Source organism: Colius striatus, chromosome Z, assembly GCF_028858725.1.
Source record: "Colius striatus isolate bColStr4 chromosome Z, bColStr4.1.hap1, whole genome shotgun sequence".
Taxonomy (NCBI): Eukaryota; Metazoa; Chordata; class Aves; order Coliiformes; family Coliidae; genus Colius; species Colius striatus.
In genome coordinates this window covers 9,987,850-10,005,148 of record NC_084790.1, presented here as the reverse complement: position 1 = coordinate 10,005,148, position 17,299 = coordinate 9,987,850, and the positions used below count along the sequence as shown (strand labels likewise).

The window sequence follows — 17,299 nt, the reverse complement described above, 5'->3', positions numbered from 1 at the left end:
AGGAAGACCTTATTTTAATTATCTTTTACTCTATATCCTGTGCTAGATCAGCATGCCTGAAGCTTGTGGAGTGCTGCTTGCTCCAATCATTGCAAAACCATTTTTGGGAGAACCTCTTTACATCTTACTTTATACAGTAGCTATTTTTTCTTTCTACTGTTACAAATTTTTAAAAATACACTTTCTTACAGCCATCACTGATTGCTCGCTGGAAGTTATTCTGCTTGGGTGTTTTACTGTTCAAACTTCTTATTTCTGCTTTCAACTTTGATATCTTTTTGTTTTAGATCAGGATTTACGACAGCTGAAATCGAGCCAATGGGGATTTTCCAGTTTGCCCTTAACTCAAGATCTGTTTCAGTTGAAGAAAACATTCACACAGTCACACTATATGTCCAAAGATTGTTTGGTTTTCAAAGTAATATCACAAAATTGACATATCAGACCATTCCAGGAAGTGCCAAACCACAAGAGGACTTTATACCCATCTACAATGGAGAACTTATGTTTTTACGTTTTCAGACAAATGCTGCAATTGAAATATCAATAATTGATGACACTGTGTCTGAAATGGAGGAATTTTTTTTTGTAAATTTGACTGCTGTAGAAATTTTGGATATTCAACCTATGAACCATGCCTGGAGCCCACGTTTAAATCCAGCTTTCAGTGTTGCAACAGTTAATATCCTGGATAATGATATTCTTCATGGAATACTAAGTTTGGGGCCAGAGTTTATATATGTTGAAGAAGATGCAAACAACAGTACCCCTAACACAGTGATACTTCATATCAGAAGGACCAAGGGTTTTACTGGTGACATTGAAGTAACTGTTAAAACCTTTGGGGGATTGAGTGCACAGAGTGGATTAGATTCACATCCTTTTGGAAATGTTTATGGAAAATCAAACTTCACATGGGCAATGGAAGGAGAAGATTTTCAAGAACAGTCAATCTCTCTGACATTGCTAGATGGAGAAAGAGAAAGCAAGGTGTCCATAATAATTTTTGATGATGATGAGCCTGAAGGACAGGAAGTATTTTATGTCTTTCTCTCAAATCCTGAATGTGGAGCTCAGATTGTGGAAGGAAAGGATGAATATGGATTTACTGCTTTTTCAACAGTAATTATTGCAGGTAATATTTTTTCCTCCAGTAAATATATCGGTATTAAGTAACAGTAAATAACTGTATGTTCCCATAGTGAATTTCATGTAAAGATTATAATTTTGTTTGGTAATAAGCAGAATATTGACTAGATGATCTCTAAAGGTCCCTTCCAACCCCTACCATTCTATGATTTTGAGTTTAAAACATCAGAGGAAGCATCTGATACACCAAGCCTACCATGCATCCCTTAGCAACGTGGCTCAAATTTCATTTAGAGATGCTGATTATCTCTGATTTTGTTCTGTTTAACTTTATGAAAAGTCCAGGGTTGACTGCTTTTCTTGCAGATGTAATATTATTGTAGACTGTTTTGGTTTTCTTTGCCATTTTGTCAGTTTTACAGTGAATGTGATTTGTACAAAGTGAAAAAAGCAGTTTCTGGTTTTGTTCTTTGATACTAGGCAGTTTGTACCTGGAGTGTAGTTATCCTCTTCTTCTGGAGCTGGAGGATAGGGGTGGGCTTATGTGAATATCAGGGCAGAATTTCTCTTTTAGTCACTACACACTACTGTAAAAAAGTGATGTTAGAGCTCCATTTTCCCTTAGCTTTTAGATATCTATCAAGCTTACTAATAGAATATAATCTAAATTTCACTGCAATACAATGAAAATTTTAGAAACAACTTCAGACTAATCAACAAAGTTACTTGTAATGTCCAACATTTACTGGAAGTTTTGTGTGTTCACATAGTCTTAACAAAACAAGGTAGATAATGAGAACCAGGATTAAACTGTGGTGTTGGATGAGTGAATGTGACACCCCAAGACCAGATCAGACTGCATAAAACATGTCTCCTTCATGGACACCGTCTCTAGAACTCACCATGTGTCATGGTTTGACATGACAGCCTTAATGGTAAGGGGGAAGGAGCTGTAAAGATAGCTTCTGTAAGAAGTTGCTCGAAACTCTCCCCAGCTCTGAGCCAGACCCACTTCTGGGGCTCAGCAAATTAGATGCCTCCATGATCACTTTTTAAAAAGAAGCTGGAAGAGGAGTATTCTTTCTGTTTCTTCCTGCTTCTGTCCCTTCTTTTCCGACTGGTGGTTGTGCAAGGAGGTGGAAGAGAGAGAGAAGCAACCATGTGGACTCCAAGGTCAGTGAGGAAAGAGAGGAGGAAATGTGCTGGAGCAGACTCCCCTGCATTCTACAGAGAGGACTGGTGAGGCTGAAATTTGTTTACATTTTGCTAAAGACCCCACACCAGGGGCAGTGACTTACTTCATTAAAGACCCCGTGCCAGAGGCAGCAGCTATGGCTGGAGGGACTCCATATTCACAGAGACTGTAACTGTGGGGAAGAACTTACACCAGAGATATTCATTAAGGACTGCATCTCATGTGAGGAACCGTAATTGGCTGTGAGCTCTCCCTGCCCTTGTCTCAATCCATAATAACCCTGGTTATGTTTTTCCTCCCATTTTGCTGGGGCCTCTGCCATCCTAGCGAGGGTGGGGGTGAATGAGGGGATACCAAGCGAGAGACTGTCGTGGTGCTACTTTGCTGTCTGGGCCAAACCACGACACCATGCAAGTAGCCAGTTACCCTTATGTGCAAGTTAGCTGAAAATGTGTGTACAGAGGCACAGGCTGGAGTTTAAACTTGTATTGAATCCCACAGAAGTGTATTAACATGCTCTAGACTTTCATCCTGAGTACAAGTGCATGATGTTAAGATCAGCCGGAAACTTATATTGAGGAAAAGGGTAAAAGCACATATCTACATTTCACTTTATAGGTAGAAAGATAACAGAGGTTAAATACTTGTGCACGCAAGTAAGCAAACACTCAGTTTCTCTTAATCTTCAGTATATATATTGAAATTTAATAAGCACTGGGGAAGCAATAGATTACCTTTTCATTTGCAGAGCAAAGCTGTCACTACCTTTAAGGAGAAATCCTTTAGAAGGTAATTTAATGGCAGACTATGAAGACATCAGTTTTTCCTCATTTAACTTTATTTATTTTTCCTCCACTGCCATTTTGCTGAGTTTATGTACATTGCCATGAGATCAATGTAGTGCTTTGCAACTCCCTAGTTCTGAATTGAAGATACAGGAGAAAAGTTCATGTAGCAGTTTCGGAAAATGAATGAGTTCAACAAAGTTATAGATGGAATGAATAAGAAAACTCAAGTCATGTCCTTGGAAGCCCACCTTTATCTCATAGCTTAGCTGAGCAATGCTGTCCCTCTAGAGGCATGCTGAGGACACTTTCTTTTTAGAAAGAATATGTCTTAAGGGCTATCACAAATATAAAATCACATAGCTGAAGCTGTATCTCCCAAGGGCATTATAAGCAAGGCTTTTGACACTATTCTGAACAGAAACACATAGTTTCTTGAAATAAAGGGGCACAGAATTCAGTTAGCTTGCTGAATGGTGCTGAAAATGCAAGTTTATGTGCCTTGATGCTGGCAGGGCTTTCATAAGGAATTTGCTTTCAAAAGTACTCATTCTGCTGTTTAAAATAAAAGTTAGAATGACAATATCTGAGGTCTGAATAAGTTTGGAGTGTGATTTAAGACTAGGAATATTAAAATTAATTTTAAATGTTTTACATATTAAAATTAATTTTCTTGAAGTGTTTTTTTGTTTTGCAACATGCTTTTGATACATAGTTGTAACTTATTTTACTAGTTATAACTTATGTTAAATTTCTTACTAACTGCTTTCATGAACTGTTTCCTATATAGGAAGTGATCTCCAGAATGGCATTTTGGGATTCATTCCAGAAGTTCAAAGTGGTCTTGTACTTGATGAAGACTCAGAAAACAGAGAGGTGCTGCTGATTGTCTCAAGGCAACCAAACAGGTGCAGGCAACAGCTTATTCAAGTACTCTTCCCAAACACTGTAATACAATGTGTTGAATCAGAGAAGCTGCTGTTAATTGAAGAGTTGATCATAGAGTTTTATAATAAAACTTTGCCTCTAAGTCCCATCACTTTGAATGTGATTAGGTCCGTCACTGAACTGCTATAAAGCAGGAACAGAAGATTGAGGTGCTTTCCAACTTTTATAGTATAAGAAGTCGGTACTGTGTCTTCACTCACACAGATATTATATTTTTCAAGTTAACATGTATGTGTTGCATATTTATGAGCACTTTAAATAAATATGTTCAAGTACCCCAAGTTCCTTAAACTTACAGGAAAGACTGGCTTTCCAGACAAATGGTTACTATAGTATTAAGGAAAGCACTTGAACGCCTTCCTGTGTTCCAAGCATCAATTTCTCTTACACAGCTTATGTCATGTTTTCTGAAACAAAAAATGAAGTGAATCTGTGTGCATGTAACTGCTTTATTTTCTTCTCATTTTCTGGTAATCTAAACAGATTTTAGAGGAAGGAATTTGAATAAAGAGAATTTTTCATCTTAAAGCAGTTTGTTTCCCCAGTGATAACTACTGAGTAATCACATAATATGGTTATCTTTGTGGTTTATGTTCCCCAAAGCAATAGTGCTCTCATTCAGTACATGTACAGTCTTTTGATTTGCCTACAGGGCTTTTGAAGATGTGAAGATCTTTTGGCGTGTGACTTTTAATAAAACAGCTGTTGTCCTTCTGAAGGATGATATGAATTTGGAGAACGAGCTTGTATCTGTGCTGGGAACCACTACCTGCATGGCAGGTCAAACCAGATGCAACATCTCCATTGAAATAAATCCTGATAATGTAAGTAATTGTTGATTAATTAAGTACAGTACTATGAGACTGAATTATAATTTGTCAAGATGAAGAAATTTCTCCAATTGAGAGGAAGTGATATGGGGTTTGAATATTGTAAGTTGAAATCTGGTCAGTTCCTCTGCAAATAAGTGTTTATTTACTGGCTTGTGCTACCTCCATTGTGACTTGTAAAATTTCAGGGAAATAAGAATGGAGTTATTTCAGTGAGATTCTTTTTCTTACATTTGACTTTCAGCCTTCACGTAGTAAATTCATCTATCAAAGCACTTAGGGTGGTTTATGGAAAGTATATCCTCTAAGTATATCTCTTTCAACACAACAAAAAAAACCCCTTTTATTGTAACGTGTACATAATTTTAAATGCCTAAATCTACCACAATGATCTGAAAACCCCACTCAATCATAAAGCTGCATAAAAATCTCTGAGTATATAAAAATCTGTTGCCATTCACATCCATTCACATGCAAGAAATTATGCTAACAGCCATGCTAACGACAAAGCTGGAGTCTGGGAAATGGAAAAGGATAATGTGAGAATGTTTAATATAGGATGTGGGCAACAGTGATTTCCCACCAGATTATAGATTAGATGATGTAGTGAAGAATTTGCTCTCTCCTTTTCTTTTTGCCTTACTAAAAGGTGTGTACACACCGACTTACCTCTGGAAGAACTGCACAGAAGTTTTACTATGCAGTACTTTGGAACTACAAATAGTTAACTTGACTGTATTCAAGTATTGAACTTAGGTAAAGTTCTGAAAAAAATTACATACAGCCTTAGCGTTTAAAAACTAATGTATTTATGCACGTTTTTACAAGAAGTCTCAGTAGACTTGAATGCTTAACTGAATTTATCAAACATCCCAAATTTTAGAGGTACTGTATGACAGACTTTTGTTGAGGTTTAATATATAGAGAAATCTGTCAGTCTGGAAATGCAGGCTACTGAATTTTGTTGTTCATATGTCAAAGAATTACCCTAGTCAATTCTACATTCTTAATACTTGTTTATTGAAAATAAGGTAGCAGTAATAAATTAAAATATGACATTCTGCCTCATCTTTGATTTTGTTCCTGTAATACATAACATGTTTAGAAATAGATGTCTCAGTACTAATATTCCAGAAATAACTGGAGATATGTTATTTGTACCTCTTTTATGCACTTGTCAAGTAGCAAAATTGCAACAAAAAAAGAAAAAAAGGTTGCTCTGTACAAGACAATAACATTTAGAAAAATTATGATATTGAAGACAATTTTTTGTTAGTAAACATCACTTTTTATTTCAGCTCTGGATTTTGGAAAAATATTTTCTTTCTAGAAAAGCAGGATTCAACCCTTGGTTAACAAAGTATAGCTTGACTAGATAAAAACTTTCAAAAGCTATATATAATATGTCATATTATATGCCATAAAAATGTCACATTTATACAGGTATAACATATGTAGGAAGTAAGTATCTACTTTATTGCAATTTGTTCCATGAGAAAACCTGACTTTACATTATTTTACATGTTAGAGTGGTGCTATTGTAATATTATTTTTAGGATATACTTCATCATACATGTTGCACATTTTAGAAAGCAGGTTTATTGTGTTAGTGCACAGAGTTCATTTTGCATATAAAATAATATGAAAGTAATTAGTACATCTTACAGTAATATGAAAATCATTCCCTCATTTACAGGTACCTGAATTTGAAACATATTTTTTTGTGGAGCTGTATGCTGTAAGCACAGGAGCTGCTTTGAACAGCAGTGCCAGATTTGCTTTGATAACAGTCCTTGAAAGTGATGCTCCTCATGGTTTAGTATATTTTGCTGTGGGATCTCGTTTTGCAGTGGCTCATAAGAAGACAACTTTAATCAGTCTGCAAGTACTTAGAGATTCTACTACATCAGTAACCACAATGATTAGCTACAGAATGCAGGTAGGACTATTATTATGATTTAAGTTGTTATTATCCTTATCTTGAAATGGTTCAGTCTCTAAAGTAAATGTGACTGTAAGTAGCATTTTTTTTCAGGAAACAGTTGAACATTTGCTGGATGTATATGCTCCTATATGGTTCTTTGGTTTTCCATGGGTAAAGAGAGGTTGTTCTCATTACATTGTCAAGAGTGATTTTTTTCATAGCTACCCTCCAGTAGCCTCAAAGACTATGGTCAGTCAGACATTAAGTAAATATCTTTCTTTATTCTGAAGTTCTTATGAGACTAGTTTTTGAGACTTATTTCTCCGAAATAATTTTTTTATCATGATAGGCATGATTACAACATTCAGATACAAACACTTTTGCTGTTCTAGGTCACAAATTTATTAATACAAAGAGCACACTTAGGAAAAGAGAGAAGTTTCATCAAATTTGATTTGATGTCCTTGATGTACTAAACTTGAAAATTGTTCTAATTGGAAATCTCATGTTCTAAGGTCAATTTTATCACCCCAATTAATTTTTGTTATGTTTACAACTGTAACAGCAGATACTTTTAACTATTGACCTTTCATGAGTACCATGTTATTATTGACAGATGATGAAGATTCTTCTTTATCTGAAGTCAAACAGCTGCAAAAACATGATGCCTTCCACTTCCTTATAGTTTTGAATATGATAGGGGGGCACACTCTGCAAGAGGGATTCCTCTAAGTTTGCTCTTGCATTGGTGTAGTGCTTAGCCTGATCTACATTGAATATGTTATTAATGATATATATAAAATACCAATTATTATATAGATTATTTATATGTTATACATATAACATATGTTATATGTTCATTACAATTTAACTGTTAAATGGAGTAGAAATTAGTACTGTCCAGTGCATATTTAGACTAAAATATAGGGGTAATTTCTTTGTATTTTTATAGACTAGCACTTCTGTGGACATTTTTAGGATTTGAGGGTGCATGGCCAAGTACCAAAATATTGATGTTATTGGTACCTGTGAAGTGAGATGTCATGTCAGACAGGAAACATGAGGTGCTAACTGGAAGCAGATGTTTATCTCATTCCTACAGAGTTTTCTTAAACATTGTTCTTCTCACTAGTGCTTTTATTGCCCTGTGGTTCCCTGTTTCCTAGTTCTGAATTGGAAGGGATAAACAAAAGGAAACTTCTCACTGGAATTTGCATAGATGATATGACAATTATAGAATCACAGGGTAGGGTTGGAAGGGACCTTTAGAGATCATCTAATCCAACTGCCTTGCAGAAGCAGGTCCACCTAGATTAGGTTGCACAGGAACTCATCCAGGTGTGTCTTGAAGAACTCCAAGGAAGGGGACTCTACAACCCCTCTGGGCAGCCTTTGCCAGTGCTCCCTCACCCTCACAGTAAAATAGCTTTTTCTTCTTTAAATGGAACTTTTTGTTCAACTTCATCCCACAAAAAGTGGGATGTTGATTTAATTGACAATGTTGTAGAGCAATTTGGAACAGCTATGCACTGCATTGATTTACCAAGTTCTGTGAACTACTTTATTAATTAAAACTAAATGTTTTAAAGAGGAATCTATTATTTTCACAAATAAAAATAATTTTTTTTACAGTAGGACAACTTTACTTGAAAGTCGGTATAAAATCTGTGCTTTCTAAATGAATGGATACTTTGAAAAAATACGCATTTGGATAATAGACCAGAATGTTAGTTTCCACTTAAGGGAAGTTTATTATATTACCAGATACAATATCAAGGTTATGCCAATTGACAAAAATAACAAGAATGTGAAGAATGAAACAGTATCTGCAAACCTCATGAGAGGTAAAAATAGTGCCACTTCACAGCAAAATGAGGCCATATAGCATTCCTAGATAACTTAATCTCTCTGCCTTGCATGTGTACTCTATAGTGTTTGCTTTGCCTTTGGGCTCAAATGGATTGCTCTTAAGTGCTTTTATCAGGTCTAAAAATATCATATAATGATACTAATTTGGGCATAGATTTCCAAAATCTTTGCTTTGCTTTTTTTAGTTTTTATGTATATGTAATGCCTGTCTGTACTCTGAACTGAGAGACTTCATGCTGCAGGGATAAGTTTACATCAGACCCTCTGGAATTCACCTTATGGCTGTGCTAACATTTCTGTAATATCTATTCACTCAGAAAGGCTTTATGATTTTTACAATGGAAAAGAAAATGAGGGTTCCTGTTTGCTGTTGACAGTATACATAATTTGTCCCCTAGGCTGCTACTGATTAAAAGTGACTACTGATTACAAGTGATGGGAGATATTTCATTTAATATACTTCTTATATCATTATTAACTACATTTTGAAAGAGAACTTCTTTTTTACACATTTAAATTTCACCCATGTGAAATATACACATTCTACAGTATCAGGTTTTGAACTGTTATGTCTACCATACTGTTATATAAAACTCTTTTGATTTGTTTTAAGGAACTGCAAAAACCTGAACCTATTGGCCGGACCTTCATATCTCCAGCTGTGGCAGGACAGGATTTTGTCAGATCTGAAGGTTTATTGACTTTCGAACCTGGTCAGAGAAATACGTTTCTGGATGTGACCCTGACTCCAAAGACAGGATCTTTAAACCCATTTCCTAAACGCTTCCAGGTTGTACTTTCTAATCCCACAGGTGGTGCAAGAGTAGATGACACATATGGTATTGCTAACATCACCATTGTCTCAGATTTGGACTCCTTGCCAATTTGGGGGCTGATTGATCAACTTCATCAACCTCTTGATGACAGCATTTTACATAGAGTCCTCCAGAATCTGAATGTCAAAGTGGCTACAGAAACTACAGAAGAACAGCTTACTGCTGTGATGCATATAATAGATAAGGTAAACCTTTCTTTCTGTTACTTGAATAACCAAAGACTTTAATGAGTATAACACGTAGACCTGTAAGGAGATCAATGTTAGCATCCATAACTAACAGGGGCATAAGTCCGGCACAGACTGCAAAGGTAAAAATAGTATTTGTAAAGTCCCATAATCAAGGGGGACGTTTATCTGCCACTAGTTAGGATGATAGCAGGAAATCAAAGATCAAATAGACTGAAAAGAGCAACCAGTACTAATTTTGTAATACATACCTGTAACTCAAGATTTTCTGCTGTGCGGTTTTCCCTTTGTTGCCATGCTTTCACAGAACTTATGTTTCTTGGTTCTCAGGCCATATCTTTTGTGGGTTTAGCACTGGCACAAGACAGTGAGGCCCAGGGTTTGCTCATACCTTCACAGTTGACTGCAGTCAACACTCAAGCAAATCCTACAAGGGCCAGATGGTGTCTGCTGGACTCTTAGTCAGGCATGCAGCTTGTCATCTTTTTGTGCAGTAGCTTTGGGAGTTGGGTTGGCAGGTTAGCTGAGCACTTCAGCATTGCACCAAGTTTTGTGAAAACTTTGAGACTAGTTTTGTGGCTTTCTGGCTCTTCTGAACTTCTGGAATAATGTAACAGAGCTGGAAGACATTTAAATATCTTAACAAAAAGCAGTATAATAATATTAACGAACAACAGTTAATTTTTGGTTGTTGCCATTCTAAGAGAGAAAACAGAAAACAATGTCAAAAATTCTCATGGCTCAACAATCTTAGATTTCTGAAAGAATGAAAAATGCCACATGGTTTCTTTAATAATCAAATCATATTAGTAAGCATACCTGTATGTGGTTTTGGCATAGATTACGTCTCATGCCTTGGCAACAGTGATCAGAAGGGGAAAATATATTCTGAACTTTCATAATAAACAGTGGAATTAAATCAGAGGTCTTATTAAACTATTCAGTGTTAAGAAATGCTGTTGACAGAGTTCCATGAGTAAAATGTTGGATCTTTTTCTCCTCTCTTTAGGTTACAGCTGTAGGTGAAATACAGTTATTCACTGATAAAACTAGAAGTATTTTCTATGAGATACTCTGTACTCTGGCTAACCCAAAACGTATGGACACCCGAGGGTATAGCCTGCTTGCTGAGGTGACTGAGAAGTTTGCTTTCTCCCTGTTGACAGGGATAATGTGTGGATCACCAGGAGAAAGGTTAGTAAACCTGAATTCATAATGTTTTGGAAATAATAGTTAGAAACATAGTCAAAGTTCAAGTGACAACTTTAGAACAGGGTCTTGGCTGTCAGCTAATATGTTAACTATATGAAAATGTATTATACTCTGTCATGAACTTACAGAGAACTGTTGGCACTGTGAACTGATGTCACAAATAAATAGTACACTGATACAAGGTAGCTATGGAAGTATGAATCAGGGCATCTAGGTCATGTTAATTTGCCTTTAGCTCAATTATTGCCTGGTAATGTATCCATTAATCTTATTAAGAGTATAAGATGAGATTGTATGATGGAGAGCTATATTGTGAGAGTAAGCAACCCAAAATTTTTAGTAGCATTTTGTAATTTTTGTCTGCTTCCTTTTCATCACTTGAACATTATTTAAAGTTTTAAAAAAGTTATTTGTAGCTTTTACATGTAGTTTTAAATTGCTAGGTTTTTTTGCAAGTCTGTAATACCTTGCAAGTCCATAATACCCTGTAGCCAGGCTAATGGGCTAGGTAAATAAATTACTACAGAAATAGCTGCCACTCTTATATGAAACATAGGGTTTTAAACAGTGGGTTTCTCCCACTGTGAATCCAGTAAACAACAGGTAGAAAGACTATTTTTCCCCCTCAGAAAATCAGCATAGTTTAGATTTCCATCTCAACTTCTTTTGGAGATGTAACTTTTCTTGACATTTCCTGAGTTGTAGGAGGTATGAGGCCCATCTCTGCCAGAAGACAGTAAATGGTGTAAATATGAACACTATCTTGAACAGTATTCAGAACTTGAAAGTTCAAGTCCTTTACTCCAGGTTTTTCTTACACTATCTGTTGGGAAAAAAGGTAAAATAAGATCATTCATTTTAATGTCCCCTTGTAGACTTATGTTTAAATCAAATTACCAAGATGTGTATTACAATAATGCTGTTCACCATGGAGGGGTTTTGATTGCAGATTACAGTGAGAAAAACACAGAGAGGAAGTGGAGAAGCTGAAATATATACAATTCAGCCCCTCTTTTTTCACAGAATCTGAAATTGTCTGTCAATTGAATCTCATGAAATCTAAAAATTATAGAGGAATAAAGTATTAATTACAAGTATGTTTTAGAGTCATTCTGTGAAGAATAGTCAAGCTCAATTTGATTTACCAGTCCTATTGCTTTTCCACTTCAACAGAGGTAAAAATATCCTTGACAGCTGCCCATACATTGCAATAATGGCTCACAACTGGTTTCCTCAGCAAATCAATGGACACAGATTTGATGGAAAAGATGGGGATTCTATTCAAGTACCAGAACATTTACTAAGTGTCTCTGTTGTACTATCACCTCCTAAAGAAGAGAACTGTGAATCCATACAGTTCACAGAATACAGCAGTCAGCAGTGGTTTCTTACTGGAGATAAAGAACTTGCCCTGAAGAACAAGGTTTGAAGATAATTAAATTTACTTTTTCTAGAAAACAGTTTAATTTAGATACTGCTCAAAGCATCTTACATGTATTTTAAATAATATAAACATTTTTCTGTGTGTCTATGATTGAAATGAGCACTAACCGTTGAATTATAATATTAAATTGTATTTACATGGTATGTGTTATTTCAGGCTTTTTCTATGAGTTTGAAAGGTCAGAGTTCACACCCTTTGAAAGATAATAATGAAGTCATTTATCGGATTTATGCTACAGGAAGTCGGATTGTTCCACAGAAATCTCTCTGTCTCCTCTGGAATCAAGCTGCTGAAAGGTTATTTTATTATTCTGTTTTATTTTCCAATTTCTACCATGAACCTGTGTATTTGTCTGAGATGCAATAACTATGACTTGATCATTTACAAGTGTAACATTGATCCATTTCCACCTGTATTTTTTTTCCTTAGTACATAAAATTTTCCATGTAATAAAATGCATAGTTATTCTAGCTCAGACAGTTCTCAGACTTCTACTCTTGACTTTTTTTCACTAAAATACAATTTAAATTATGTAATGATGTGTTAGACAATGTTGACAGGCTGTAGATCTCAGAACTGTGTCACTTAATTAATATTAATGACTTTGTAATTGTTACAATTGTCATCAGACAACACTTCAAGTCCATTTTTACAAAAGTAAAGAATTAAACCTACATCCCTACTATTGCTTCAAGTCACTGACTCAGAATGTTCCTAATTTGCTGATATTTGCTCTTTTCTTTGGGTATGTGAAAAACACTGTGTGAGTGAGCCAAACAAAGCTGTTATGGGATAGACAAGGGATTTATCTGGACTAGTATCCTGTCTCCAGAAGTGGCTAAAAGTGTGATCAGGACAAGCCAAAATAGTAGCTTCCGTAATACTGTACTCTCCACTGACTCTGTGAGCTGAATGTAGTTTAATATATTTCACACCCCAAATTATTTGTCTACTATAAACTTGTCTAGTCTTTATAAGAAATTTTAGTACATATTTTGACATTGATCTCCATAGAGCTATTACTTCTTGACAGAAAACCAGTCTCCCACTTTTAATTTTTTTTCTCATTTTGTTTTGTTTGTTTGTTTGTTTTATATTGCTTCTAGAGGCTTAACTTGATATCTCCAGGTTTTTAGAAGAAATGGTGAACTGCTGATATTTTTTATTCTTCTTGCTACTCTATATACATTCTTCAATGCCCCATTATTTGATTAGCCTGTGTCTGTCCTGTTCACAGAGTGTAAATAAATTTGGAGAGAATTATATGCTGTATCCTGCTGAGATCTAGTTGATTTAGGCATGGTTTCATTAGATTGATCAGATTATGTCAGTCTGTCACTGACATAAACTATTTCTCTTCAGAAAGAACATGCAGGAGAATTTACCTTTATGCTCTTCTATTATCTAAACACTCTATCACAGTGGAGACATGATTTCCACTGGAAATGCCTTAGGATGTCATCTGTAGTATCATTTTTTGAAATCAATTCAGCAATGTTGAAACAAAATATGAAGTTTAGTTTCAAACCAATAAAAAACAATACAAAATAAAGTGTTCTCCCTATTGGGATAAGGCACTGTGCAAGCTGAACACTGAACTATTTGCAGTCAGACAAACCAGTAAATCATAGAATCATAGAGTAGTAGGGTTGGAAGGGACCTTTAGAGATCATCTAGTCCAACCCCCCTGCAGAAGCAGGTCAACCTAGATCAGGTCGCATAGGAACATGTCCAGGCGGGTCTTGAAGACCTCCAAGGAAGGAGACTCCATAAGCCCTCTGGGCAGCCTATTCCACTGCTCCATCACTATCACAGTGAAATAGTTTTTTCTCATATTTAAATGGAACGTTTTGTGTTCCAGCTTCATCCCATTACCCCTTGTCCTGTTGCTAGATACAAGAGAAAAAAGGGATGTCCCAACCTCCTGACACCAACCCTTTAGATATTTGTAAATGTTAATAAGATCTCCCTTCAGTCTCCTCTTCTCCAGACTAAACAGCCCCAGTTCCCGCAGCCTTTCCTCATATGAAAGATGTTCCAGTCCCCTGATCATCTTGATGGCCCTGTGCTGGACTCTCTCCAGAAGCTCTCTGTCCCTCTTGATCTGAGGAGCCCAGAACTGGACACAGGACTCCAGATGAGGCCTCACCAGGGCAGAGTAGAGGGGGAGAAGAATCTCCCTTCAACCTGCTGGCCACACTCTTTTTGATGCATCCCAGGATGCCATTATCAGTCAGGACTCCCAGGTCTCTGCAGAGCTGCTCTTCAGCAGTTCAACCCCCAGCCTGTACTGGTGCATGGAGTTGTTCCTTCCCACTCTGCACTTGTCCTTGTTGAACCTCATGAGGTTCCTCTCTGCCCAACTCTCAAGCTGGTCGAGATCCCACTGAATGGCAGCACAGCCTCTGGGGAATCAGCTGGTCCTCCCAGTGTGGTGTCATCAGTGAACTTGCTGAGGGTACACTCTGTCCCCTCATCCAGGTCGTTGATAAAGATGTTGAACAAGACTGGCCCCAGAACCGATCCCTGTGGAACTCCACTGGCCACAGGCCTCCAACTCGACTCTGTCACTACCCTCTGGGCTCTGTCATTTAGCCAGCTGTTGATCCACCTCACTGTCCACTCATCCAAGCCGCACTCCTTGAGCTTTCTGGTGAGGGTGTTATGGGAGACAATGTCAAAAGCCTTGCTGAAGTCAAGGTAGATGACATCCGCTGCTCTCCCCTCATCTAGCCAGCCAGTTATGCACTCATAGAAGGCTATCAGGTTGGTCAAACAGGATTTCCCCTTGGTGAAGCCATGTTGACTCCCCCTGGTAACCATCTTTTCCTTCATATGTTCAATAATAACATTCAAGAAGATTTGTTCCATTACCTTTCCAGGGATGGAGGTGAGACTAACCTTCAGAAGTTTTAAAAACATGGTCACAAAAATTCTCTAGTGGAAAAGAATGTTCATTACCATATATGTACAATTCTTTTTAAATTGTAAAAGTTTTTAAAAAAGATATAAAATATTTAAATTTCATGTAAATATGCTGTTCTGAGAACTGTACCTGAAATATTACACAGAACACTATGCAATGGTTTAAAAAAGCTGATTATTTCAGAGATAAAATGCTTTTCAAGCCTGCTCACCATGTAAATTACACAAATCTGTTTCCAACTTTGTGAATCTTTTTTTGCAGCTGGCTGTCTGATAGTGAGTTCTGCAAAGTGGTTTATGACACATCAGACTATGTGGAATGCTCTTGTTCTCATATGTCCATTTATGCAGTTTATGCCCAAACAGATAACTTGTCTTCATACAATGAAGCTTTTTTCTCTTCTGGATTCATCTGCATTTCAGGTCAGTTGATTTAAGACAGTTTTCTCGTTATCAATAACTGGTGACCAGTAAGACTGATTGATTTGTAGTGGTTTTGGTAACTGATGACAATCTTTTTATTTGAAAGGATGTTAACTTGCTTCATAGTTGCCATCTGTTCCATTGTTTGCACACTGATAGATTTTGCCATTGAAGAAAAAAAAAAGGTCTAACAGAGAAATATATTTCCTTGTGGTGTTTCATTGAATTATACAAAAGAGAAATATGTCAGTCATTTGAAGAAAAAAACTTAAAAATCCTAAATTCACCTATTTCTCTAGCAGCAGTACAATTTTCTTTTGTCAAGTCTTTCAGCCAATTTTCTATCTAGAATGAAAGGTTTTTGATGATTTTACTTGACAATTTACAATCCAAAGTGATAATTTGAGGGAGATGGATGCCACATCACATGTGTAGAACTCTGCTATGCTCTGCTGTCTTCTACGTCTTGGGGAAGCCTGAGAGCTTAACCTAAGAGGATCAGGACTCACTTCATTGACAGCTATGTTACCATTTGCAGAACTCCCAAAGTATCAGACAAGAAGTAGGAAATCTAAGTTTTTAACTCTGCTTGGCTTCTGAAGGAGATGGAAATTACACCTTTCCCATTGCAGTCTGTTCATTATTATGTTGCAGACAATCCCAGATAAAAGTAAATTTTTCTGCAGTGTTGATCGGCGCTGCAGGTACTCAAGAGTAATGAGGTCTTTAAGAAAACATGCTAAAGGTTTTCTTACTCTAACCTTAAGGCACTTAAATGGGGTTCTGGATCTGCTTCTTGAGAGGTTTATGACTTCTATACTATATCATCACAGTATAAGTAACAAAAACAGTGCTTGCAAGCTAAATATCCTATTTATCCCCTCCCAGCAAACTGCCAACAGACTAAAGCTGGGTTCCTTAATTGTTTTTAAACCTCAGCTATAAAAAAGGAAGACAAAGAAAGATAAGAAACCCCTCTGGTTTTCACTTATTTCAGACAAATTGATTATTGCATAATATTGAAATATTTTTTTTAGCAGAAAAAGGTAAGCAGAATACAGTTAGGCTTTTAACTTAGGTTGTGTTAGTGAAAGTAGAAAAAAGACAAGTGATGATAATAAGTGTAATTACTGGTTTACAGGAAAAAAAGTAAATTGATGAGAGAACTATTCTGTAGAATACAAAACTATAGATTACAAAATCCTATAGAAACTGAAGAAAAAAACAATACAAACTAAGCCAATATACTGTAGAAACTGAATCTAAGAGAAATATTTTGCTAAGAGAAATATAAAGCAATAAACACCTACACATCCTTAATCAGCACTAATGGTTTACTGTTGTCTTGTGTCATAACAATGTATTAAAAAAGTTGTTAACAGTTTAGCCTGGTTAGGGATTTACCTTGAATATAACTGCAATGCCTTTTGGTATTTTTGGCTGGTTGTAAGTGTTACCTTACATTATTATATATATATATTGAAATCTAGAGATTAACAATTTGCTTTAGATTTAAGAGCTATAAGGATATTGTTTATTTCTCCAACGTCTTCACCAAGATGTGACAAATAAAAGGAAATTTAAAAGCTTCCAAAACAAAACAGCACAGTAGGGTGAAATAAAATATTATG

At 36.2% G+C, this 17,299-nt stretch overlaps 1 protein-coding gene across 1 annotated transcript in view; it reads left to right on the top strand.

Moving 5' to 3' along the window:
* The window catches only part of ADGRV1 (adhesion G protein-coupled receptor V1), a 270,716-nt gene that overhangs the window by 100,257 nt on the left and 153,160 nt on the right, over nucleotides 1–17,299 (top strand). The window contains exons 75-83 of the mRNA XM_062018552.1: nucleotides 288–1,135; nucleotides 3,860–3,977; nucleotides 4,670–4,841; nucleotides 6,544–6,786; nucleotides 9,254–9,661; nucleotides 10,674–10,858; nucleotides 12,050–12,299; nucleotides 12,477–12,616; nucleotides 15,508–15,668. Coding sequence (XP_061874536.1) covers nucleotides 288–1,135; nucleotides 3,860–3,977; nucleotides 4,670–4,841; nucleotides 6,544–6,786; nucleotides 9,254–9,661; nucleotides 10,674–10,858; nucleotides 12,050–12,299; nucleotides 12,477–12,616; nucleotides 15,508–15,668 — 2,525 coding nt within the window. The remainder of the gene's footprint in view (nucleotides 1–287; nucleotides 1,136–3,859; nucleotides 3,978–4,669; nucleotides 4,842–6,543; nucleotides 6,787–9,253; nucleotides 9,662–10,673; nucleotides 10,859–12,049; nucleotides 12,300–12,476; nucleotides 12,617–15,507; nucleotides 15,669–17,299) is intronic.